Source organism: Excalfactoria chinensis, chromosome 12, assembly GCF_039878825.1.
Source record: "Excalfactoria chinensis isolate bCotChi1 chromosome 12, bCotChi1.hap2, whole genome shotgun sequence".
Classification (NCBI taxonomy): Eukaryota; Metazoa; Chordata; class Aves; order Galliformes; family Phasianidae; genus Excalfactoria; species Excalfactoria chinensis.
The window spans coordinates 17,216,670-17,227,031 of record NC_092836.1 but is presented as its reverse complement, the minus strand read 5'-3'; the positions used below and the strand labels follow the sequence as shown (position 1 = coordinate 17,227,031).

The 10,362-nt window shown below is 60.4% G+C and overlaps 2 protein-coding genes across 2 annotated transcripts; both read right to left on the bottom strand.

Annotated features, from left to right (window-relative positions):
- Window positions 1-197: 197 nt before the first annotated feature.
- On the bottom strand, window positions 198-7,552 carry ZMYND10 (zinc finger MYND-type containing 10). The gene is made up of 12 exons (XM_072347642.1): window positions 7,301-7,552; window positions 6,777-6,885; window positions 5,666-5,782; window positions 5,137-5,190; window positions 4,898-5,050; window positions 3,580-3,668; window positions 3,192-3,292; window positions 2,135-2,307; window positions 1,807-1,932; window positions 845-966; window positions 605-730; window positions 198-475 (listed from the first exon to the last, which is right to left on the bottom strand). Exons 1-12 carry the CDS (start codon window positions 7,390-7,392, stop codon window positions 391-393), a joined length of 1,347 nt encoding a protein of 448 aa, XP_072203743.1. The 5' UTR covers window positions 7,393-7,552; the 3' UTR covers window positions 198-390.
- On the bottom strand, window positions 6,746-10,352 carry NPRL2 (NPR2 like, GATOR1 complex subunit). Its single transcript, XM_072347643.1, has 12 exons — window positions 10,230-10,352; window positions 9,739-9,830; window positions 9,483-9,651; window positions 9,171-9,279; window positions 8,823-8,959; window positions 8,542-8,639; window positions 8,428-8,464; window positions 8,237-8,330; window positions 8,044-8,161; window positions 7,809-7,951; window positions 7,576-7,662; window positions 6,746-6,885 (listed from the first exon to the last, which is right to left on the bottom strand). The coding sequence occupies exons 1-11, from the start codon at window positions 10,299-10,301 to the stop codon at window positions 7,595-7,597; spliced, it is 1,137 nt and encodes a 378-aa protein (XP_072203744.1). The 5' UTR covers window positions 10,302-10,352; the 3' UTR covers window positions 6,746-6,885; window positions 7,576-7,594.
- Between the last annotated feature and the right edge of the window lie 10 nt (window positions 10,353-10,362).

Below are 10,362 nucleotides of genomic sequence, written 5' to 3'. Positions count from 1 at the left end.
CGAACAGTGGGAGGTGATGCTGAGCCCTTCTTGTCCCGCTGCCTGGAGGAGCTTGATGTGAGTGTGAGCCCATGCCTCGGTGACAGCAGGCCTGGCCATTCTGATCACCGTTTCCAACCTTTGTTCACTCTTTTTCAAGTTCTCCGTGCTTCCTGTTGCCTCATAGGGTAAAAAGCAACACACACAAACCTCTCGCTGGGTGTGAGGGAGGGGAGGAAGTGGTTTATTTCTTCAAAGAGGAGACAGGAGGGGGAGCTGAGCTCCGGGGGGGTGCAGTAGGAGTGGGGGTGTTGTGTGGGGGGGACAGGGAGGCTGAGCCCCATGAGGCTGTGAACCCACCTGCGTGGTGCTGCAGGGCAGTGCTCTAAGGAGAATCAGGCCGTGCCCTGCTCACTGTGTGCCCGCAGCGCCCGGCGCCTGGGCCAGCAGGTCGCAGGCAGTGCGGTGCTTCTGCCAGTGCTGGACCTGGCACGCCCTGCGGGGGGAGCCGCACATCAGGGCTGCGCCCGCTCCGCAGAGCCAGGGGATGCGCCCAGCGCAGGGAGCGCTCCTCAAGCTGCTGTAAGGCTCAGCGGAGGGGCAGCAGGAGCTGCAGGTCCCTTACCGTGTGCAGTACCACTCATTCCTGCAGCGAGAGCACCGCTTGGCCGCCTCCGCACCGCACACCCGGCAGCGGGGTTTGTCGGGGGCGAGGGCCTCCAGCATGTCCAGGCTGTACGTCTGCGCCCACCTGCAGTGGGACGGGAGGGAGGGGGCTGCTCACGGGGAAGAGGCAGCGAGCAGCACGCTGCCACAGCTCCAGCCCTCACTCCCTGATGACGGTGGGCACGGAGCGGGGCCTCACCTGTGTGCCTGGAGCTTCAGCTCTTCCTCAGTGGGGCTGAAGGCGTGCTTCACCTGGTGCTTGGCGATGGCTTCCCACTTGCCCTTGTTCTTCTTGAGGATGTGGTCCCGGATGACAGGCACCTGGTGGGGGAGGCAGAGGGGACAGGAGGGCAGCTGGCCTGGGGCACAGGGAGCAGAGGCAGTGCAGGATGGGCTTGTGGGTACACAGGGAACAGGGCCACTTGTCCAACAAGGCAGCAAGCATTACGTGAAATAGACAAAGCCCAGCTCACAAGCAGAGCCTGCCATCCTCACGCTGTGCCAGCCACAGCTGCAGCATGAACCCAGAGCTCTGCAGCCACGAGTCTGAGCAGATTTTTCCACCCGTCACTTCCCCGAATACAAACTCCAAGGGAAGGGCTGGGTGCTGCGAGAGGGAGAGCGCCAGCCAAGAGCAGAGCGTGGAGAGGAGAGGAGGATGCTGCTTCAAACAGCACTGATGGCCCCGGCCAAGCAAAAATAGCCAGGCCTGGAAGGGGAGGAGGCTGCTCTGAGAGAAGTCAAATGGAAAAAGAACTTTTCTCCATTTGGCTCCGTGACAAGGAGTGAGTTCACTGCTTGATGGGTAGAGAGTGGAGCCTGTGTGAGTGCCTCCAGCTGGCTCCCCCTGCCTGTCCTTGGTGCAGGCAGGAGCCACGCAAGCCCAAAGGCAGAGATGCAAAGGGTAGCAGCCTGCATGAGGTGCCCAGCGCACACACTGCCTGCCCTGCCCACTGACATGTTAGATGTTGAGCTGGGGCAGCGATCTGCCCTCTCTTTGCACACAGTTTCCAGCAGCGGGGCTGTCACAGTGGAATGGCTGCTTGGCTGCTTTCTGGGGCACAACTTCTCCAGAGCTGGGCTTTGCTGAAGGAAAAAGGGGTGGGGAGTGACCAGGCTTAAAAGAGAGCAGCAGGAGAGAGGAAAGAAGTCACCACATGCCTGCTCCAGAACAAGATCCTTCCTTGGGGGAGCTGGGTCTGTCACTGCCAGGTGGCTCAGAAATCTCTGCATCTCCACCAGGTTGGGCAGCTGGTCCAGCAGGACGTCCGTCAGGAACGCACGGAGCTGCAGCACGTGGGGGAAGAGCAAACAAGGAGAGGTCAGGACAAGGGAGCCAGAGCAGGGCTGTGAGACTCGAAGGCTCTGCGTGTGCACTGGGCAAGGAGCACATCGTGAGCAGGGACTGTGGGGCACTGACAGAGCAACTCACTGGGAGTACCAAGCAGTGCAATGCTGCTCTCACACCACTATCCTCTAGGAAGCCCACCTTCAGGAGCTGGCTCTTGTTGAAGCCATCAAAGTGGTACTTTTGCTGGCATTCGGGGCTGAGCAGGAGGTTGAGGAGGGCAAGCCACACCTGCCCATCGAGTTTAGTCATCTTCATCTGGTCCTCTGGGGGCACCACGTGCCACGCACCACTGTCAAACTTCTTGCACTTGCCTGAGGGACAAAAGAACACAGGGCTCCAGGGAGAGACAGAGCTGCCCCAGGAAACAGGGCTCAGGGGCTGGATGCTGCCCTTCATCCGCTTCCTCGCCCAGGCTCAGGCAAGCCCCTCTGTTTCTGCCTGCCCCGTGGCACAGCAGCTTTCTTGGTGCAGAGACACTATTCTAGTGAGCACAGAAAGCATTAAGAACACGTCTTAAGGTGGTATGGTTGTGGCAGGAACTGAAAGATCCCTGTAATGTCACCCTCTGTACTTGGCCAAGACTGAAGAACACTGGTAGGTGATGGGGGAACCCATGCCATAGCAGCAGAGCTGCTGCAGACACATGTGGAATGTCAGTGCAGCCAGAACTCACTCTGAGGTACCTCTGCCAGTGAAAGCCACAAGTAGCACAACTATAACAGAAGTGACAGAACAAGCTACTGTGCTGCTCTGGGGAGTGGAGGAGGATGTAACCCTGCATCTGCACAGCCTGGAAATGCCTCTGCACTCTGGTTTCTTTCCAGTCCCTCCCTCAGGACCTCGGATCAAAGCTCCCTCTGACACTCTGAGCATGCATGCAGAGAGAAGGGATGCGTTTCCTGGCTGGAGGAAGGAAAGCTCCCACATCCAGCTGGGCTCCTCAGCACGCCTGGAGCCACGTGCTTCCCAGCATCTCTTCCTCCCTTACCCGTACTGTGAACCCCCTGCTGAGATTCTTTCCCCTCACAGGCCTGCAGCGGACTGGGCCATTTCCCACCGCACTGCTGCTCAGAGGGATGCAAGGAGGAAAGAGGGGATGCACCTGGCTGCAGAGGTGTGGGGCTGCCAGGGCTCCTGCAGAAGAGCTATCAGTAGGTACAGGTCCCAGCAAGGCAGCACAGGGCACGATCCTCACCTGCTTCATGGCAGCTCCACGGGCAGTGCTCCACCAGCTCGACGAGGAGGCAGGGCAGGTTGTGGGTGTTCAGCATCCGTGTCAGCGCACTCAGGGGCAAACTGGAGAGTTAACAGAAAGGGTGAGATGGCGCTCACAGGTATATAGCAAAACAAGCCCTCCCTGAGGCAACTGGGAGAGATGGGAGAAAAACGACAGTCAGAGCAGCTCCATTTCCCACTGAGTGCCACAGAGTAGGGTGGAATATTGCTGTGTTTGCCCTCCAGGACAGTGCCACTGCTGCTGTAGCCAGCTGCAGGAGGGGCCCAGGAGCAGAGCTGGGCTGAGAATCCACAAGAATCTCTTAACAGAGCACTCGGGGCACGTTCTGTCATACCTGGGCACCTACCTGCCCACCTGGTCAGTGATGAACCGCAGCACAGACAGTGCTTTTAGGGAAATCTCAAACTCCATCATCTCCGCCTGCTTCTGTAGCTCCTGTGGAAGGGGGTAAGCAGAGTTAGGATCTGAGGCCCTGTTTCCCAAGAGCAACAAAGAGGCAGCTTGTTGGCTGCACATCAGCAACCACAGAGTGGGGAGGAAACCAAAGCCCTGAAAAACAAACTCCAGTCCTCATCTAGACTGCAGCGGCACTGCCTGTTTGCCAGGGCAGGGACAGCAGTTCCTACAGCCTGCTCTAGTGCATCCCTCCTGCCCTGTCCCTTACAGGCATCATCTCTGGTACTGTCTTGTGGTCCTGCAGACAGGTGAGGCTGTGGGAGGGGAGAGCCCTGCTTCTCTATGGCTCCTGCTGGTAGCCAGACCTCATCTCTGCTGCTGTAACACAGGGACTGTCCACGCTTTGGGCTGCTCCAGGGTCACCACAGCACACAGCCATAAAGGACAACAGGCTCCGCAGCACAGGAGAAGGCAAAAGCTGCTTTCTGACATGGAATCACTGTATGTTAAGTCAGGAGGGGCTGGGATGTATCGGGGGAAGCCGGGCTCCTTGGGCAGCCGATGCTTTCTAGAGCCCTACTAGCTTGAAAGGATCATTTTTCCCTGAGTCACCTGGAAGCACACACTGGAAGCACACACTGGAAGCACACACTGGAAGCACACACTGAAGGCACACACTGAAGGCACACACTGAAGGCACACACTGAAGGCACACACTGAAGGCACACACTGGAAGCACCCAGCCCCGAGCTGGGAAAACATTTCCTGGAAAAAGAATCCCTATTGTGCTCAGGAACTCTTTACTTCCTCCCCTTTTCTGGAAGAGGAACACGTGCTTGGGCAGCAAAGGATGGATGCAGAAGGAAGCACTGCCAAGTATGCAGGCTATTGCTTTAAGTCCATTTCTCCAGACACTCCTCACAATCTGCAGAGTTCTGGGAGAAAAATTTAGGTGACGAGAAGCAAAATAAGCTCCTACAGCAGAAACACAAGCACAGCTCCCTGGTACACACAAGCAGGAACAGCCTGGGCTCACTGCTTGAGGGAGCCTCAAGCTGGCACTGCAATGGGACAGGGAGGAAGCACAGCTGCAGGGTGGAGGAAGCAGCAGGCAGCCTGCATGAGCTAAGCACAGAGCATTGCTAACACCAGGCTGCCACGAGAAGGGCAGGAGGTGCTGGTGCTGCAGCCAAGGCGTTCTCTGTGCCTCCTAAGGCTGCCCATTGCCTCTGCCACGTGTCCCCAGCAAGCCACAGCACTTTCCTCACCTGCATGGACGAAGGGCTGGTCAGCTCCTCCGGACGAAGCTCCTGCTGGGTCGCCGTCTGTCTGCTGGCACTTCGAGCCACGAGCAGGGTCAGTTTTCGGTGACAGTAATCAATTAAATCCAGAATGCTGTCCTCTGCCGACTCACAGATCTCCTTTGGGATAACAAGAGGCTCAGAGATTGAGTCAGTCCGCCATAGCCTGCACAGCTTTATGCTAACAAGCTGAACACATTGCTTACCTTGTGAAAAAACACCGTCTCCAGGAGGTTGATGATGGAGGCTTCGTGATACAGCTGAGGGGGGAAAACAGCAGGAGGCAGCTGGCAGGTAGAGGGAATGGAGCATGGGGCTCTTCCCTCGAAAGCTGCTGCTGTGGCCAAAAGGCAGCATGGACAGCTTGACCTGAGTCTGAGCACCTGTGAGGCTGCTCTGTGGCAGTGCTGCAGATGAACAGCTGCCAAAGGAAAACACCACCTTTCCCCAGCAGGATGTTGCTCTGGACTGAAAACTGGCTAAAACTCCTGAGCTTTGGGGTAGATTTGTCTTAGCTCCAGAACAGCATCACTCCAGAGAGAAGCAAAGTTCCTGAATTGCTCTCCTGACTGGAATGGCCCAAGGGACTGCTGCTCCCAGGGTTCCTGAGGAACACCAGTGGATGGCTGAGGCCATCACGTGGCGGAGCACCAGCTGAATGCTCTGCTGCCAGCCCTTGCTGCTTGCCCCAGGACTGCATGCCCAGCTCCTGTCCCCACTACACCCTCCACTCACCACCACGTAGATGGGGAAAGTGCTGCTTGGGTGGAAGTCCTCCAGCCGGCACAGCACGGGAAAGACCTTGTGCTTCCAGACCTCCGCTGAGATCAGCTCTCCGATGAGAACAGGAATCTGGACAGGAGCACAGCCTTTCAGACCCACATGAGGCAGAGGGCCAGGCTGGTGCCCAGCACCCCATGGCTGTTCTGTTCCTGAGGCACGTGGAAGTATTTCCTACATGACCAGTTTTCAAGCCTTCCCTTCACAGCAGACGCTGCGTGCACAGCAAGTGAAGAGCAACACATCTCCATTGCAGTGCACAAGCAGGAAAGCTGTGACAGCAAAGGGCTCAGGCAAACCTGCCAGTTCCCAATACAACAATCACATCTGAAGGAAGAACTGCAGTTCTATCACCTGTGTTCAACTACACAGATTTTGGGGTTGACCTGAGGAGGAAGGCATCGGAAACTGAGTCTCTGGCCTCAGAGAGCAGAGGAGGGCAGGGAGTGATACTGGGGTTATGAAGGGTTATGAAGGGGAAGACACACCAAAGGACCAGGCAGAGCCAGGGCCCCAGACATCCCTGCGCAGCCCAGGCCACACTGGGGCTGAGCCCTTCCAGGTATGGGACAGAGCTGCAATCAGAAAGGCCATGGCAAACACTGTCCAGGGAGGAACCAGAGACCAAGAGGCAGGAATACCACAGCTTGGCTTTTAATGTTCTCTGCAAAGCAACAATGGCGAGCCACCAGTCCGACATCTTCACCTGCAGATCCTTCACCATTGACAGTTCATTCCACAATCAGATGCGGCTGGAAGCTGAGAGCCTGGCACAAGTCCCTCTGTCACACCCACCCGCTACCTGCGGCACAGCCCGTCCCTCCCGACTGCATGTTCATGGCTTTGTCACAGAGAAAAAACCCAGTGAGAAGTGTCAGGACCACGATGCTTGTGAGGGGCAAATCACGGCTGCTTGCACCGCTCAGGGAGAAGCCCAGCTCCTGCAGCCCGGCCCAAGAGGAAGCGGGGTGCCCACCAGTGCATTTCCCTCCGTGTAGGACCAAGCCAAGAGACGAGGCAGGGCAGCAAGGCCTTGGCTTGGCAGGCAGCTGCCCCCTGTGCTCACCTTGGAGTGGCTGACAAGCAGCTCGACGAGGAGCTGCTCCTGCCCGGCAGAGGCACTCAGGATGGCGTGCATGTTCAGCTTCTCCACGCACTCGTGCTGCCGAAGCCACCTGCAGGACAGCCGGGTCACCCTGCAAACCCTGAAGCCCCACACGGACCCTCAGGGGGCACAAAACCCCCTCCCCAACATGAGGGAAAGGCTCACATGTACAGCCCCGATCCACACGGCCACGACATGACAGCCCCCTTCAGCCCCATCGCAGGCCTCGTGGAGGCCCCCAGACCCACCTCCCACATTGGAGATACCTCCAATGTACAGCTCCTCATCCTGTGCCCCCCGACTCCTCCTTACCGCCCTCCGTACCTTCAGCCCCTCCCAGCCCGGCCCCCTCCTCGCTCCAGATTCCCTGGGGAGCCCCCACATCACCTCGGGGGGGGGTTCGGCACATCTCAAACATCCCCCCGCACCCCTCTCCCCTTGCAGGCCCCACGTGGCCGCCCCCGAGCCGTGCCCGCTCCCCGCACCGCTTCCCGCCGGCGTCCCGCAGCTCGGTGCCCCGCAAGGCCTGCACCAGCGCCTCGGCCTCGGCGGGAGTCAACGGCTCCGCGACGGCCATGGCGTCGGTGGCGTTGCTATGGCTACGGCGGCGCCGCCGGCGGGAGGGGCCACCGGCGCTCCCCGTGCGGCGCGGAAGAGCCTCTGGCGCCCCCTGGTGGCGCGGAGGAGTGCCGGCAGGCTGCGGTAACGCGGGGGCAGACGGGGACACGCGGGGACACGCGGGGACACACGCGGCGCGCACCCCGGCCGGGCCGGCTCCGTCACTTCCAGCACACGATGATGTTGGGGTCGTTCTCCAGGCGCTCATCCAGCTCCTTGTAACTCATGCCTAGGGTGAAAACGGGCTGCTTGTCGCCGGCGGCTGCGTGCCGCTCCTCCCCCCGCCCCAACACCTCCCTAAGCTTCTCTGCCCCCGTGTGCTGCTACCCCGGGCTTTGGGAGCTCGCAGGGGGCGAGGCAGGGCGGCTCACCCACCTGTCTTGCAGCAGATCTCATCGTAGCTGTGGCAGCCTGTGTAGAGCCGGGCCGGGAGGCTGCGCTCGTCCCGCGCCACCTTCACCGGGTACTTCTGCAGCCGCCGGATGAGCCCCTTCATCAGCCCGAACTGGATGAGCCTCCTGGGGGTGAGAGCGACACTGAGCCCTCAGGCAGCCCCCGCTCCCCTGCCTCAGCATCCCCCGCCTGCCCCCACCACCAGCCGGGCTCACACCTCTCATCCACGCGCTGCAGCTGCAGGGTGTAGCGGGAGATGAGGTCCCGCACTGTGGTACCGGGGCTGAGGCCGCAGTACAGCTGGAAGACGTCCCGCAGGCTGGCTCGCTTGTGCCCTGCAGGGATGTGCTGCTGTCAGCCCCCACGGCCAGGTTCCCAAGCCTTGGGAGCATAGCACAGCTGCAGCACACCTGGCTTGGTGACATAGGACAGGCACTCCTCCTGGAGGCACTTGTCATCCACCACGTCCTGGACCTTCGGTGTGGTGCAGTACACGTTGGAGTACTGAGGAGCAAGTGACAAACTGCTGGGCTTCACCGTGGCTCTGGGGGTCGACTGGCACGCCCAGCACAGCCTGCCCACAGCACGGCCACCAGCTCACCTGGAGTATGGAGACGAGCGTGACGACCCCATAGTACCTGCAGGGCAAGGGGAAAGGTGAGAGGAGCAGAGGGTCCCTGCGGTGGGCGGCCCCCACCACCCTGACTGCACTCACAGGAGGTTCTGCACGGCGATGCGCACCAGGTTCAGCTCCACGTCCGCTTCAGCAGAAATCTTCTGAACGTGCCGAAAGCCATCGATGTACGGCAGGATCTGAGGGGGGGGCAGGAGGTAACGGGGAGTGAAACAGTAAAACAACGAGCCGTCCACGGACAGCCTGCTGCCTGCGAAACCCCACTGCACGCTGCACAAATGGGGCACCTGCAGCCCCAACGCAAAGTGGGGAGCACTGGGGACTGCGTGAAGCTCTGGGGCAGCTCCCACCCAAGCACAGACCTGCTGCGTGGTGAGGTCCCACTGGGAGTTGAAGAAGTCATCCTTGTTCTGGGTGAAGACGGGCACGTCGTACTCCTGCACGATCTGCGGGTCTGGCCGCTGCTCAATCACCTTCAGGTGGATGGTGTTTGACTCATCTAGAGGGAAGATGAGCTTCAGCTCCCACAGACACCGCTGGAGTTGCCATCGGTAGCCCCAGAACATCTTGAAGCCACGTGAAGGAGTTTGTGCCCAAAACTCCACCCTCTGAGCCAGGCTGGCTCAGGCAGGCTCCGGCTGTGAGGACAAAGTGCCGGGGGCAGCAGCAGCCCCCCAGCCCCGCTCTGCCCTTTGCTGCTTAGTACCCACCTATGGGCAGGGTGCACTTTCCTTTGGCGTTCAGCTCCTCCAGCAGGATGGTCATAATAGGCACCAGCTTTTGTTTACTCTCCTTATTAGAGATGAAACCGCTTTCCAACTAAAGAAGGGAGAAAACTGAGCCAGCTCCTCCTGGAGGAGGAGTGAGAGGAGCAAGAAAAGCACAGCGCAGCTTTCAGGGCCCTTCAGGAGCACCTGCTCCACGTGTCTGACCACCCCAGGGGCGGCCACCAGCAGGCACACAAGCAAGGCAGCTCTCCCTGCTGCTCGGCCTGAGCCTCCCCACTCGCGCAGCCGACGCACCTCCAGCGTGGTCAGGTACCCGGCCAGCTTCTTGACGATGGGCTCCAGCGCGCAGGCCTTGGCTCGAGCGTCGCAAACGAAGCCGAGGTTGAAGAGCAGCGCGTTGCGGCTGTACTTCTTGTGCTCGATGCACACCGGGCAGCCGATCAGCTTCTTCTCCATGGCCGTGCTGAGGGAGGACGGGGGGCCGTGCCCAGTGATGGGGCCGCGGGGGGGGACACCCGGGGGCACCCGCTGCCCTCATAGCGACACTCACACGGTGATGAGCTTGTTCTGCAGCTCGGGCTTCGTGATCACGTACACCTGCACCGTGTCGAACAGCTCCCGCGAGATGAAGTCCTCGGGCACCTGCGGGACAGGGGGTAAGGGACAAGGAACCGACGGGACCGGCACCGATACTGCCCGGTACCGCTACTGCCCGGCACTATTACCGCCCGGTACCGCTACTGCCCGGTACCGGTACTGCCCGGTACCGATACTGCCCGGCACTATTACCGCCCGGTACCGATACTGCCCGGCACTATTACCGCCCGGTACCGATACTGCCCGGCACTATTACCGCCCGGTACCGATACTGCCCGGCACTATTACCGCCCGGTACCGTTACTGCCCGGCACTATTACCGCCCGGTCCCGCCGCCCCCGGCGCTGTTTCCCCGCAGCCCGCTCTCCCCGCAGCCGCACTCACTCCCTCCCCCACCCCCGCTCCCCACGCACCGCTCCCGGTCCCGCCGTTCCTGCCCCGCACCTGGTACGTGATTTTGGGCCCGAGCGTGGGGTGGAACTCGCTGAAGAACACGCACTGGATGCGTCCCCCCATGGCGGCCCCGCTCCGGAACCCGACCGGCCTCAGCGCGCGTGCGCCCCGCTTCAACCCTCCC